Here is a 14,416-nt window from a genome sequence, read left to right on the forward strand (position 1 = left end):
GGGACAATTGCTATAAAAATTTGGGTGCACTTGCAAAATATTAGAAATACAAGACATACATTCAAGAGCCTGGCGGGCGTCTCACATTGGTTAAGTTATACTCTACGAGCATGTGAATGGCTTCCAAGGCCCGACTTCCCGATGACCTTCAACCCACATCCACACCAACTATCATCCAGTCCTTTTTACTTATTCCCAGCGAGCCCCTCTATCTCAATATCCTTTTAACGGGTTAAGTCAACTATGACAATGGCAACCAAAACTGAAGAAGGCTGGCACACTCTCCCGGACGGGTTGAAAGTGTACACCAAAACATGGAAGGTGAGTGACTCAACCCCATAGCTAGGCATTTGGAATGATTACATTCACATGGAATTTGAGATCCCTTTGACCCATGATTCACTACCTGCTTTAATCTCCTATGCTGCAAGGACCAAGGCTGACTAGTGGGGCAATTGTCCAGCCTGATGCTCCTCCCAAGGCGGTCATTGTCTTTCTGCACGGCTTCAGTGACCACTGTATGCTCCATTGAACTTGGGCCGGTTAGGTTTATGATGCTTAGACATGGCTCTATAGGCAATGCGTACTATGACTTTTTTCCTGGCTTAGCCAAACATGGGATTGAAGTGCGAGCATTTGACCAGCGGTGAGTACGCCTCTATGGCATTCGAATGTATTCAAATGTCTCAGAGAGATTGTGAATGAAATGAACCTCTCCTAACATTAGGTTGCAGGGGTTGGGGGCGCTCTGTACCAGATGCAGCATCTCGGGGTCTCACGGGCGATACTACACTCGTCATCGCGGATATCCACTCTGTTTTATCAAGCGTGTATCACTCGTTGCAAGGACAAGGGAATGCCGAAGCTCCAGTGGATTTGAAGGCGCCGCATATTTTCCTGATGGGACATAGTATGGGTGGTGGAGAGGTCCTTTACTACATGCTGAATTCTACTTCCTTTCCTCCGTGGATCCGGGGAGTCTTAGCATATTCCCCGCTCGTGGGCTTACACCCAAGCAGCCGCCCTTACAAACTTACGGTGGCATTGGGAAGACTAGTTGCAAAATTGAGGCCCAGCCACCAGCTTTACAAGCCCCTCGATCCATCTCTAATGTGCCGTGATCCACGAGTTTGCGAAGAATGGAAGCAAGATCCTCTCTGCCACGATACGGGCACCCTGGAAGGGATTGCAGGAATGCTGGACCGAGCCGCCTGGTTGGATCAGCTCCAACATCTGCCGAAAGATATACTGCAAAAAGCGCATTCAAAGTCTCCACCACTTTGGGTTGGTCACGGAACTGCCGACCAAATAAACGAGTTTGAAGCTACTAAACATTTCGCGGAGGCTGTCGCTGTCCCCGATAAGACTTTCAAGGCATATGAAGGTGCTTACCACAAACTACATGCTGAACCCGAGGGAATAAAGGAAGCGCTCGTCAAAGATGTAGCCGAGTGGGTCCTGGCGCGTAGCGATAATGTTACCCAAGCAGATTCAAGGTCAGATGAAGAACGCCCTGGTTCGAGGGCAAAATTGTGAGAGCAGCCTCCCCGCGCACCTTCAGCCGACGAGATAGCGGGATTGGGCTAGCTGGTATCTAATTTTTCCTTCTACTGCTCGTTGATTCTTCTCCATAATCCTACAAAACCTCCTCCAACAATACGTTCTCCAACTTTCGGCCTGCAAACTAGGACTGGGTCACCCGCCTGTGGTTCTCCAGCCAGCGCGCTAGTATAAACATCTTGGGGTTTACTTTCAGATACTTCTCCAGACGACTCCTCTCCGTTTTCGCCTCCTGTTGGTTGTTCCGCTTCTTTGGTCTTGACTGGACGGGACCGTCGTACTGCCATCCTAATATCCCATAGCCTTCCGCTGCTGATACCAGTACCGAGCTCCACGGCCTTTTCCAAAACCAACGGTAGTCGTTTATCATTGATTATCTTCACACAGTCGCCTATTTGTGTCACATTCGGCATGAACACGGCCAAAACACCGTCCACTTTGAGGATTGGTGAAACATGGGGTATGCGTAGGTGTGCCGACGGCATATCAAGGATGGCATATGAAAGGAATGGTTCCAACGTTCCTGAAAATAGCGATCTGCTGCGACGTCGAGTCTGTTCTTCGATCCAGTTTTCTACACTGGCAACGTAGAAATCGATGTTCCCGGCATACATTCCGCGTCTAAAGGCACGAATAATCTTTTCAGCATGGGCCGAATGCTTCGCAGAGATTTCTACCGTGTGTATGATAGCTCGGCGTCCAGAGCGCCAAGAGTCCCATGCTTCTTGGTTCAAGGAGCTTTCGTCTGATATTTGTTGTCCTTCCCTTTTTGAACTTTTTGTTTCTTCCCCACTGGAGTTTTCCGGGATAGTTTTCAGCTGAGAATGGGCGGGAATTGGGGGCGGACAGGTATTGGCACCATTTATTGCACGGGAAAGATGGAGCGTCAGCGATCCATGACCAGTTCCCGCTTCCAAAATTTCTACCGGTTGGTCTGGTTCGCGTTGGTCCGAAGGCACGGATGTATGAATGTCTAAAAGAGACACGATAAGATTGGCATCTGCAGGATAAACCTACTGATCGCAAATTAGTTTAATGCGCTCCGCTTTTCTCATTCCAAAACTTCTGGAAACGCAACAGTGTCACATACTGGAGTCACTAGTCGTGGGCTCAGGGTGGCATATTCATCGAGCGTAGGGAAGGTAATTCGATAAGAAGGTCCTGGGTGAATCAAAAAACAAACGGTGAGCCAAGCGATACGCCATGCACTTGGGACAATCCTAGATACCTTTTTGTGCCTTCACAAGATCTCGAGGTCTTCTACCAATGATATCATTGTGCTGGATAACTCCGCGACTGACCCCCGTCTGCTTGTTCCGCCCAAGGGGCTTAGTCAATAATGGATTCCTCCCATTGATTATCACTACATCGCCTTCTTGGAACTTCGAGAAATTCGTATCTATCGACCCTCCATATGAGCTTGGTATTTTTGACCGTGTTAGAAAACGGCGCAGATTAGAGAGGAATTTAGACATTCAATGACGTGGATATACGATCGCGAATTCCTGGAATTAAACAATAGACCGGAGCGACGGGAATATAGGAGGGTACAGAGAGTCCAACAATAGCGACTGAGCTCCGCAGCCAACCAATGCTTTGTTCAAAGAAGCTCTCCTTGGGGGTGAGAAAGCTCACCGTGCTTCAAAGAAGGTTCTTTCGTCCAGCGTATCGGCGGATAGTATTTCCGCTGAGTCTGGCCAGCTCGCTCAACTTTAATCCGCAGCTCAGATGAACAACTGCCAACTGTACCCGACGACGGGGTGTTTGCAAGTAGCGTTTACCGTGAGGCTGTCACGGGTTCGCTATAATTATTCAGAGCGGGCTTTTTGTTGTTAAGTTTCCCTTTTTGACTGTACTTTTTATGCTTCCATCCATTTCCCCACCTCATGAAGACTGCTTGCACAATGTGCAGAGCTGCGGCGTTGAGTCTCCCATTCTTCCGTAACACAAGCAAGAGATAGCCTTGGGGTTGCTGCTTTGGTTGTACTCCCAAGACGGAATTGTGTGGCCAGGATGAACCGCAGAATCGTATGTGTTATTCGTCGCCTTTTATCTTCTAAAAAAAAAAAAAAAAAAAAAAAAAAAAATTAACACCTATCGGGTCCAGTTACGAACGATTTCAAATCTCGGAGCGCTTGTCGTGGTAGTCTTACTTTTCATTCTCATCCTCGATAGCCATGTCTCCGTTATACCTTCCCGCTTACAACAGTATTTACCTATCCATCACCAAGGCCTCGTTATCACGGATATCACGATAGCTACCTGCTCCACGCTTAATCTATTTTCAACCTGCAGATTGGACCCGAATATTTGGTATCGCGTGGAAAAGGATCTTTACTTGAATACCGGATGGACGTCCAAAGCGTATCTACATGTCCAGAGGAAGAAGGAGGAGGAGCTGCTGCCGGGTGATAAGATCGTTGTGGATTTGAAAATGGGTCGACTTGATCCCGGAGCTGGAGTTGATAAGAAATGGGAACCCAGGCCGGGGGGAATCTGGCTTCTGAAATCGTCGCACCACACCAGCGATTCGAAGCTGATTACGGCGGTCGATGTGCTCTTTGGCGCTGACGCCGTGGACCCACGCCCGAACTGGGAAATAAAGGATACCCCCCTGCTCTTGGATACGCATACCGAGCCGCGTTTAACTGTCAGAAGAGGGGCAAGTGCAAACATCGATATGCCCGTCCCGAGGATACGGAAAGATGGTAAATTTAAAATCATGCAAGTGTCGGATTTACACCTGGCCACAGGGTTTGGCGTTTGTCGGGACCCTGTTCCCGAGCTTCGTGATGGAGAGAAATGCGAAGCTGATCCCCGAACCCTTGAATTTGTGGGTAAGCTGCTTGATGAGGAGAAGCCAGACTTGGTGGTGTTGAGTGGCGATCAGATCAATGGTGACACTGCTCCCGACGCTCAGACTGCAACCTACAAGTTTGCCGACCTCTTCATAAAACGCAAGATTCCCTATGCAGCCATCTTTGGGAATCATGATGATGAGGGGAACCTTGATAGAACCGCTCTTATGACCCTCATGCAGAATCTTCCTTATTCTCTCTCCAAGCCCGGTCCTGTCGATGTGGACGGCGTTGGCAACTATGTCGTTGAGATTCTCGGCCACAGTTCATCCCATTCTGCGCTGAGTCTTTACATGCTTGACACCCATAAATATTCCCCTGATGAACGGCAGTATCCCGGTTACGATTGGTTAAAGCCAAGTCAGATAAGCTGGTTCAAGAATACTGCGCAAAGTCTCAAAAAGGACCACCAGGCATACACCCACATTCATATGAATTTGGCATTTATTCATATTCCGCTTCCTGAGTACAGAAACGTCAAAGGCTCTTATCATGGAAATTGGCTTGAGGCTCCGACGGCGCCGAGGTTTAATTCTGGGTTCAAAGACGCTTTGATAGAGGAGAATGTTGTTCTTGTATCATGTGGACAGTGAGTTGATTTCAATTATCCCATACTGATTCTTTTTCTGCCCTGGATTACTGACTTCCTTGTTCCAGTGACCATGCAAACGACTATTGCATGCTTGAAAAGAATGCAAAGGACCTGCCAGCGTTGTGGATGTGCTACGCCGGCGGTTCTGGTTTCGGTGGATATGGCGGATACGGTGGATATATCCGTCGAGTTCGACTTTTTGACATTGACATGAATAGAGCTCGAATTGTATCTTATAAACGCCTCGAATCTGGAAATACTGAGGAAAGAGTGGATGAGATGATGCTTGTCGATGGTGGGAAAGTGGTCCCTCCTCAAGCTATTTGAATACAACTTCTACTGTGTAATGTATGTACGGCTAGAGGCGAGGCGTTGGTTTATTGGTGTAAGTAGCCGTCTCGGATAATGTCCACTGTCTTATACCCTCGTTGGTTGTATGGCTCCTAATTCATTATTGGTTAGTTTTGCCAGTGTACGGAGTATATATACGGAGTTTGATTCGCTTTCTTTTTATATATGAGCCGGTGCTCTATCACCAACATAACCCTTCTTTGATTCATTGATAGTGTACTATACACGATGTTGTTCATTTAATGAACATGATTTCCATTTAGTACCATTTCTAATTTTGAAAAGCCTCCCTAAGATATTGAAGTCTTAACATCCCATCTACGCGATACGTTCCCTTCTTGTATTTTCAGACCAGTACATCCCATAAAACCCCTATTACCGTTCTATCACCACCACTTCTCATAGAACACTCTTCTGTCTCCTACGATCTCTTTTAGAACCTCGACGAACTCATCCGTCATTCGTGGCGGCCCGCATACGTTGCATATAGTTTTCGCACGCTCAACTCTATTGCTACCAATAAGATCCTGCAAATCAGCCGCTATGATGCGGCGATTATAAACTGATATGTCACCACGCAACTCGGCCTCTAATTCGCCGGCACTGGTGCCTCTGTGGGAAGAAAGGTTTGTGAGATACAATCTCACATCAAGGGGTTGGAAACAAACGCCTGTTTTCTGCTCCTGTTGTTGCTTTTGCTCTACATGAACTATCTCTCTGAGACGTGGAAGGAAGAGGATCTGGTTGAGCAGATTCTGAGCCTTTGATGTGCCTGAGTTTGACGAAAGCGTTGATGCTGAAGGGATTCTGGTAGCATAGAGAAGGTGAACCTCTGTGGACGGGTGTAGGCCCGAGCGGGTATTATGGATGTGCGAGATCATGGACATGAGAGGGCTTGAGTGATTTGTTAGATCTATCACCTTTGAGCATGCCAATGGTCAAAACCAAATGTGGCGCAGAAAGATCTTGCGCCTTAGAAGGAATAGGGCGTAGCGATAGCATGACTCTTGCATGTGCAAGGAAGATTTACATAGGGAAAAATAAGAGACACATACTTGATACCCACTCCGCCTGCCACAAAGATAATTTTGCGAATCTCCGCGAGCGGAATCCCGCTCTCCGCCGTGGGAGGCGGCCAGATGAATGACCCGCCCACTCTTACTTGCACCTCAGCGCCAAGAACCTCGTTTTCAGGCCGCCACAGCCATGCCGCTGCGGGGTTGGACGGGGAGGCTTGCACAGCGAGCTCGATATACGGCTCGCTCGAGGATTCGGGGCTTGCCTCCCGCGGAGTAGATGTTATCGTGAAGCCTCCAGCATCACGAAGCGTAGGGATATGCACGTCTAGCCACTGGCCGGGAAGGAAAGTAAACAATTTCGATGGGATTGAAGGGATAGAGCCATGCTAAAGTATTCGAATTAGTTGCGTGTACAGGTCTTGACAGAGGTGCAAGCACCACGTCAAAAGTTGAGAATTCTATTTGTAGGCTTGGACATGTCGGGTGCTCTCACATTGTTTGAATTATCGATATTTTCCGGTGGAACGGTGAATCTGAGAAGTCGAATGGTTGGATTAACGAGCTCGATATGTGACAGCCGCACCGGGTATAACGCGTTTTGGCGGGGCTCCGCTGATGTACGGATTTCGTGAGGAACACCGGACTTGTTCGGTGGACCTGCGGATGTATGGGTAGACATCATAGGGATGGATTGCCTACTGCCCCTGATGTGCATGCAACCTAGTGCCTTCGTGAGTGATTGGGGGAAATGGCAACAGCTCACGAGCCAGTGGTAGCGGCCTGACAGCATTAGGGATAATAGGACTTTTTATGATGATTGACGGGAGTTCACATAGAGATAAACATAGAGAAGACCACACAACCGATCTTGTGTCTACACAGTCAGAGTACCAAAGGGAGTTTGACTAATCGCTCTATACGAAGTAACTGGGGTGAGACTTATCTCGGCCGCATCGTCAAAATCAATTTGAGGCGTGAATACCCGCAAGGGAGTGTATTTCTTGAGGCTGGTAGTAACACCCAGGCTTAGGATGTAGGGTACCTATGTAGAATCTACGCCTATTTATGTAGGATGGCCGAGCAACGGCGAAAGCAATCATTTCACAAACGAATTAGCGACCCCTAGAACATCCGGGTACATATAGTAGGCGACATGCCAGAGGGTATGGAATGGTTTACCAACGCAAAGAAGAGGAATAGCACCCACATTACCCCGCCTCTTCGCACTAGTTTTAACAGCAAGCGCTGTGAGTAGCAAAGCAGTTTGAAATGATCATGGATACACGGGCCTTCAGACCATGGCATTGCCCTACGAGTAGGTGGTGAATACATGGTGCAAACAGGAGAAGACGGTGGGGGTCATATGTTTTGCGCAGTTATCCGGCCGGATTGATGACTGTATCGTCTTGGGCGGCATCTTCATCAACAGTTTTCGCTAGGTCCCTTTCCTCTTCCTCTTCCTGCGGTTCATCCCCAGAGTCATACACATCTCCTAAAAGCTCGATAAACGCGTCCGGGTTCTCGGGCAAATTGTCAAGCGAGAAACTCCTAATCAGAGTAGGAACCGGATCATTTGCTCCCCCGACATCCTCGAATCGCTTGCTGCCGGAATTTGCCTTTAAAGAGCCGCCTCCAAACACCTCAAAAACGGCTGTATCAAGATCAATGCAATAAGCCCACTCGCAGAACAGGGAGTCATTGGCGAATTCCAAATCCAGAGAAACCGGGACGGGCTTGTCGGCAGTGGCTTGGGCAGCAATTTCCAAGATACCAGCACCAGCAAGGCGGGAAAGAGAAGGGTAGAGGCTGTCGATTCCTGAACCCCCCGTCATCATCATCATGTTCATGGAGGAGGTGGTAACTCCGGCATTTTTTCTGGCTCTGAGGCCCTCATCAACTTTTCGATGGATTTCATTGAGCTCTTGGTCGCTGATGGCTTTGACATGTTCGAGTCCAGCTTTGAGCCGCTCGATGTTCCCCTTGACAGATATGAACCGTAGGATATCAGCTCCCTGACCTTCGGGATAGCCATCGAACTGGGTATACTGGGCGATGACGAAGCGGCCCTTGTACCAGACGCAGATCAGGCTTCGGGTACCCATCGGAACGCGAAGAGGCAGAAATAAGCACAAGTGGGGCGTCCAGCAACAGAAATGATAGATAACTAGGACAAGCAAGACAAGCTGGTGAACCGAGGTTGGAGCTTTGTTGTTGAGCTTGGAGTTTAACGGCGTTTTGTGGGGTTTGGCGTCGCGTCGTGTCGCGTCGACTCTCGTAGGTTGAGCGAAGCTAACCGAAATCTACACGCTAATCCTAGAAAGGTTAGATTGGCGCAGACACGATAAACGGATGCAAACCAGGCAAACACGTCAAACACCTTTCGGCGATGAGTGCTAATGGGACAAAAAATACCTCCACCCAACATCCGGGAGCATCCTGCTCTCTTCCGTGCGGCGTAGGGTCCCCTGCGATCATCCTATAAATGGTGGCATGACCTCCTCAACTTACTTTGTTCCCGTTGCTGAAGAGCGAGTGGCGTCTCCTAGCCGGTTTCATGATCTGTTGCTTTGTACTCCGTACAGAGCAGAGACTTTGGTCGCCCAATCTGCAGGGAGAAACCCGGAAAACCTCTGTGGAACAGCGTACTCCGCACGGAGTAGCTCTGCGGAACTCAGGATAGCAGGACATATTCCAATCAAGGATACATACAGAGTGGATGGAGGTGATATACAGGTGGAGACAAGTTAACAGAAGACAGCAGCTAACAATAGGTCCAAAATTGCAGCATCAAGATCACAAAAAGCCTTTTTGTTTCTCCTTTCCAAACTGTGTTAGGGAGGCAACCAAATTCCCAAAGGAAAAGCAATTTGACTTCACATCATAAACAAAGTCCTTTCAAAGGATATTTGAAGAAAAAGGATTGAGCATCTTAGCTATATCTTTTAAGGCCGTGACCAATCAACTGCTAGGCTTCCAATCATTGTTTGTTTCTCCATAAAGTTCATGAATCCGTCGGTTACTGTTGTGGTGGTGGCACTCCCTATCGGGATCCAGAGGAATGGGATTTTGTCCTTATAATAACCAAGTTCCTTAGTGCATCCTTTGCCTTTGGTGCCAAACTGTTCAAAAGCAAATTTACACCATTTGTCATAGGCCTCATCCGCTCCCTCCTTATCTTGGAGGAGTGCCTCGCCCTGTGGTGAAATAGCAAGTGCCAATGTGAGCACAACTTTCTTATTCCGGTAAAACCAAGAAGCCTCTTTGGTGACGGCATCAGATAAGGTCTCGCTGAGTGTGGTTGCACCTTTATCGAGCACATCCTTTTTCATCTTATCACACCACTTCCCGGCTTCAGAACGGAACGGTCCAGCTTCCTTGAAATTTTTTGGAATCTCTTCCTCGCCACACTCGGCTTTGAACGTAAGGGATTTTCCAAGGATATCGATACTGAGACTGCGGGAGATTAGGCCACGGTCGACACTTCGTTTCCCATGCTCCATACCCTCGCATTCAAAAATAGAACTCGCATTTGTGACTTTCTCCTTCGGAAAATTGGGATGTTTCTTCTTCATGCACTTCATGAAGTTGGACTCGACCCAATGTGTTTGCGGGTTTTTGTCGTCGCGAAGAGGGACCGAGGCTCTATCAGCATGTCGCTTCGGCCGCTCTTCACCCACGCATGCTTTGATAACTGCATTATCCGTGGCATCTTCGTCCGGAAAGCCGGGGGACTTATGCTTCATGCATTTGATGAACTCTTTCCCATCTGGAATCTCAGTGCCGTCGTGGAGTGTTAATTCAGCGTGTGGAGCCGGAACAGCCTGAACCAAGCAGACAAGAAGGGCGATTATGACTGCGGTGCGCACGAATGCAGCATTGAGGTAAATCATTTCTCTTAAGATTATGGAAGCGAGAGGAGGAGAGTGGGGGTGAGTTTGGGGTTATAAGAAAGGATAAGGTAAAATTAGAAAAGGGAGAGTCTAGGAGGAATCGATTGATATATTTCTGGGGCTTTTGGATCTCTGAAAACACTTGCAGCTTGTGGCCTCGAAGGGGATTTATGTATCCTGTTCTGCTTCACATGCTCTGACTGAGCACATTTGCCGCTTGATTGCGGTGCCGCTCTATAAGAAGAAAACTAACTGCTCATCAAGCCTGAACAGCGGTGCCCTTCCTACATCGTACTGAATTTGGTTGGGAATTTGACAATGACCTAACAAAGCAGATCAGGTTGCATAGAAACCCAACGGGCATGTGCTGCTCCACATAGAATGACCAACCCCTGCTCAAGCCCACATGGCGTTGATGATATCTTTGGCTATTTATATCAAAATGGACTTCACATGATCCCGGACTATAGGGAGATTGTCGGAGTGCATTGGCATTGGTTTCTGACGGAGGAGGGTGGTGTAGTTAACACCAACCAGCGGAGAGCCTTGAAGATTAGGGGTACGAGCCACCAACTATTTTATGCATTAGTTAGCCATTGAAAATCTCTGCTATATCTTAAACAAGGGTAGATGCAAAACAGCTGTAGTATGGGGAAATGTGGTAACCGGTGTTTAATAATCTGGCTGCATGATCCGCGGTTGGAGTCCCTTTATTTTTGGTGGAGATATGAGTAGAAAGCATTAAGAAGAATCAGATAATAGGTCTTGAAGACCAAGCTGAAAGGAAGATGACGGCCACGTTTCAATTATCACATCTGTCAGTTAATACCCCAAAGCATTCTTGAAAGTCCACTTGGGCCTTTTGCTATTTATCTCATTCTGGGACAGTAGACCACGTCTTTCCTTTCTCATGCAAGCAGGCCAGTCTTCGTACATTGAAGCTGGATATCTTAGAGACGGCCTAAGATGGTCAGTTAAGCATCTTCAGCTTTTGCATAAAGAGTCAGCGTACCTGATATTGCAAATTAAGGCACAGTTACTATAAGTGGAGGGGTACCAGATCAAAATGGCTGCTTCAGATATGGTCTGTTCGCTGAAACTTGGCTCTCAGAGTCAGATGAATGTATATAATTTTATGTGTGTGATTCCATAGGAGGCTGTCACTCTCGGACTCACATGGCCGACAGTCCGAGTGATATTTGTATTATCCTTGAGCCATTGGTGAAATACTCAGAAGATCTTAGCTGGCCATGGGATTGTCTAGACAAAGCAGGCTGGGATTTGTGGCCCCCATGGAATAGTATTAACTTGTTCCAAACCTAGCAGCAGGGTGGAATGGGACTTGCAGGCCATTGGAAGAATTGGAAAGTAGGGAGATTCGCAGAAAAGAATATGAAAAAATGGGAAATCTATCATCACCAAAATTGTGCAGAGGGATTGAATGGCTTGGGCTGTGTCAGTTGCTCTCCCATCCCCGAAGTTACAGCCCTTTGAGAGAGAAGGATTCCGAACTATGGATAAATAGCCAAGTCGAAAGTGTACTCGCTATATTTTTATACCAAAATCCAAGCTTTTCAACCGGTTTAAACCCCCATCTTAACAAACTTATACAGTAACACTAACACATTACGAGTATGGGGTATTCATCGGTCAATGTTTCCGAGGCCGTTGACGCAAAGGCAAGCTTTGGGCTTGACTACCAAATAATTTGTGATCATGCTACATACAATTCGACAAAGAGGGAAAAATATTTGCGTGTGAACTTAAGGTCAGTAAAGCAGCCTGTCTCCTGCGCTACTTTGTGCCTCATACGGACGTAGCATTTTGGGATATTCCAAATCATCTCTTGATTATTCGAGGCACACACACTTTTGCAAAGCACTGAAATTGAACTGGAGATTGGGCATCTGGGTGGTGCTGGAAGAGTCCTGCATTCTTCATCAATGATTCAAAGACACTTTTCCATCTGCCTCAATTTCTGGTGATGATGAACACATGGAAGGTTCGGCAAATGGCATGATGACCACAACCTTTTGACTGCGGATCGACTGGTTAACCAGTGGGTTATTGGATGGGTCGTGCTAAGATGGTTGCCGCCGGGCTTCGCCCTTGAACAGCGAGTGAGATGCTTTCGCTGCAGTCGCTTGGTTTAGTGTGTGATGAACATGCAGCGACAGCCCCTGTTTCCTGCTGTTTATTGGTTGGCGGGAATCTGTGCATCACCTCAACCCTTGCTCGCAGAACCGCTCCCCAGTCCCACAAGCCCAGCGAGTGCGGCGATGATGCTTGAACCAACCAAGAGAAGCAGCCATCCCGGCCGTGAGGAGACCTCCTCCGACCTGCGCGCTTACGGATATCTGTCAAGCCATGACATTTCGTTGCCCCCATCAAGCAGGAGGAGTCTGAAGTTAACTCTTGATTTGCTATCGTATCGCATGTCCTTTTAACGGCTGGCAACCCGCCCAGGAATCTCATTTCCTAGCCAGCTGGCCTGGCGTGAAGACTTCCACCAACGCTGACAGTTCGCAACCGAATCTGGTTCGTCTGGGCTCTCGTCAGCGTAGCTGTCGATTCCTCAGCGAACTCGCCCTTTCGCCCGTCATGGGGAAGATAATGTGGTATTTGCCGCGAAAATATATTTCTCCGCTCGCATTCAAGATCCTGATCGCTGTTGAGCTGCCGTTCACCGTGGCAGTCCTGGCTCTGTTCGGAATCGCGTCTCCAAATCTATATCGGACAAAACTCTGGCAAGATGGCGCTGATAACGGCTTCAATAGTTCCCCGGATGAATTGGTTTACAGATATGCGAACTATGAGCCGTATACAGTTCCTCGGCCCTGGACCCAGTTGTATGAGCGCTTTTCTTCAGCTTCAGCTCCTTCTGTCCCCTGTTCCTATGAATACTCTACGAACGATCCTAACCTCTCTTCCATAGTATTACCAGTTTCAATCTTGTGATATCGGTATTAAGCATGTTTTTCCTGCTAGTCAAAACACCAATGTTTGTTCTACACGTCTTCTATCCACCACTATCCGTTCTCGTCCATACTATTTTGATAGTGCTCTACTGTGTATCCGCAGCATGGCAGGGTGGGAAAGACACGAGCGACCCAGAGCATCTTCAGTCCGGTCCTCCGTGGTATATCACCAAGAACTGCAACGTCGCATCACATCGGAATAACATCGGATATTGCAAACAGGCAAAGTCTGGATTTGCTTGCACTATTATCTTGATGTGAACTCTCCCCTAACCGCCACTTACAAGGCCTTTTTTTTTTTTCTTTTTTTCTTTTTTTCTTCTTGCGCTAGTTGGTTTTCCGGTCTAATACATTCGCAGCGTTATTTTCCTTGCTCAATTCGTCCTTGCGGTAATATCGTGCCTTCCAACGGAAGAAACCCGAGAAAGACAGCGCGAAAAACGAGAGAAGCTAGAAACCCTCGCGGAACTCAAGTCCCTCAAATCGCCGTGCTATCCAAACTTTTACCAAGGCGAAAATGGCCTACAGCCAATCACTCCACGCACAATGGCTTTCAATCAGCTGGGAGGTGCAAATGACCTTCCGTTGCGCGGTGATACCACGAGTTCATCCGTGACAACGTTGGAAGCTGCTAAGCCGGCACAGCCGATGATGTACTTTCCACCGCCGCCGAAGAAGGCTGCGGGCAAGGGGAAGGTTTCTTACGCTTAGCCGGAGGCCAGTACTTTGGCTGGGGTGGCCCCGGTTCTTTCGTCAACTCCTTGCAATACCTGAAATCTGCAAGATTTATTAACAACTCGACGGTTGGATTTTCTTTTTATGTTGTTTCGGATATTATACGGCGCTGTTGTGCGCTATGATTTTGATACCTGGTTTCTTGCTATTTTGATAATTGGATTGGGCTTGATATCCCCTTCGAGGTGCACATGGGCGAATTTCCGGTAAAGAGAACGAAGATGTAACCATGTAGACGGACAAAGTACCAGAGAAAATTTAAACCAAAGCTCTTATATACATTTTAATCTACTCCGTATAAGTCAACAAGACTGCCGTCCTGTTATACACATTTCAAGAAGAAACTAGAACATCATTATGTAGAATTGCTCAAATCTGATGACTTTCAGTGTTCTACAGTGATTATTTAGCGTTGGAAAAAAATGCATGGCAA

The 14,416-nt window shown here is 47.6% G+C and overlaps 7 protein-coding genes across 7 annotated transcripts; 3 read left to right on the forward strand and 4 right to left on the reverse strand.

The window, feature by feature from the left end:
* The first annotated feature begins 180 nt into the window (after nucleotides 1–180).
* CIMG_10588 (alpha/beta hydrolase) lies at nucleotides 181–2,622 on the forward strand. The gene is made up of 4 exons (XM_012358825.1): nucleotides 181–321; nucleotides 464–518; nucleotides 577–646; nucleotides 735–2,622. The coding sequence occupies exons 1-4, from the start codon at nucleotides 244–246 to the stop codon at nucleotides 1,534–1,536; spliced, it is 1,005 nt and encodes a 334-aa protein (XP_012214248.1). The 5' UTR covers nucleotides 181–243; the 3' UTR covers nucleotides 1,537–2,622.
* Nucleotides 811–3,117, reverse strand: CIMG_00599 (tRNA (adenine-N(1)-)-methyltransferase). The gene is made up of 3 exons (XM_001246827.2): nucleotides 2,789–3,117; nucleotides 2,651–2,721; nucleotides 811–2,573 (listed from the first exon to the last, which is right to left on the reverse strand). Exons 1-3 carry the CDS (start codon nucleotides 3,033–3,035, stop codon nucleotides 1,608–1,610), a joined length of 1,284 nt encoding a protein of 427 aa, XP_001246828.2. The 5' UTR covers nucleotides 3,036–3,117; the 3' UTR covers nucleotides 811–1,607.
* A 213-nt stretch (nucleotides 3,118–3,330) lies between these two features.
* CIMG_00598 (phosphoesterase) lies at nucleotides 3,331–5,635 on the forward strand. Its single transcript, XM_001246826.2, has 4 exons — nucleotides 3,331–3,588; nucleotides 3,668–5,007; nucleotides 5,076–5,395; nucleotides 5,473–5,635. Exons 1-3 carry the CDS (start codon nucleotides 3,574–3,576, stop codon nucleotides 5,335–5,337), a joined length of 1,617 nt encoding a protein of 538 aa, XP_001246827.2. The 5' UTR covers nucleotides 3,331–3,573; the 3' UTR covers nucleotides 5,338–5,395; nucleotides 5,473–5,635.
* A 112-nt stretch (nucleotides 5,636–5,747) lies between these two features.
* Nucleotides 5,748–7,062, reverse strand: CIMG_00597 (uncharacterized protein; the record flags this gene model as incomplete). Its single annotated transcript, XM_001246825.2, has 3 exons — nucleotides 5,748–6,255; nucleotides 6,417–6,766; nucleotides 6,874–7,062. The coding sequence occupies 3 exons, from the start codon at nucleotides 7,060–7,062 to the stop codon at nucleotides 5,748–5,750; spliced, it is 1,047 nt and encodes a 348-aa protein (XP_001246826.2).
* A 387-nt stretch (nucleotides 7,063–7,449) lies between these two features.
* CIMG_00596 (uncharacterized protein) lies at nucleotides 7,450–8,607 on the reverse strand. The gene has a single exon (XM_001246824.2). The coding sequence runs from the start codon at nucleotides 8,480–8,482 to the stop codon at nucleotides 7,757–7,759; it is 726 nt and encodes a 241-aa protein (XP_001246825.2). The 5' UTR covers nucleotides 8,483–8,607; the 3' UTR covers nucleotides 7,450–7,756.
* A 493-nt stretch (nucleotides 8,608–9,100) lies between these two features.
* CIMG_00595 (uncharacterized protein) lies at nucleotides 9,101–10,422 on the reverse strand. The gene has a single exon (XM_001246823.2). It carries the CDS (start codon nucleotides 10,268–10,270, stop codon nucleotides 9,323–9,325), a length of 948 nt encoding a protein of 315 aa, XP_001246824.1. The 5' UTR covers nucleotides 10,271–10,422; the 3' UTR covers nucleotides 9,101–9,322.
* Nucleotides 10,423–12,027: 1,605 nt separating this feature from the next.
* On the forward strand, nucleotides 12,028–14,175 carry CIMG_00593 (uncharacterized protein). Its single transcript, XM_001246821.2, has 4 exons — nucleotides 12,028–12,038; nucleotides 12,091–13,119; nucleotides 13,206–13,505; nucleotides 13,608–14,175. Exons 2-4 carry the CDS (start codon nucleotides 12,872–12,874, stop codon nucleotides 13,957–13,959), a joined length of 900 nt encoding a protein of 299 aa, XP_001246822.2. The 5' UTR covers nucleotides 12,028–12,038; nucleotides 12,091–12,871; the 3' UTR covers nucleotides 13,960–14,175.
* The last annotated feature ends 241 nt before the right edge of the window (nucleotides 14,176–14,416 follow it).

The sequence above is a fragment of the Coccidioides immitis genome, assembly GCF_000149335.2.
Source record: "Coccidioides immitis RS genomic scaffold supercont3.1, whole genome shotgun sequence".
NCBI lineage: Eukaryota > Fungi > Ascomycota > Eurotiomycetes > Onygenales > Onygenaceae > Coccidioides > Coccidioides immitis.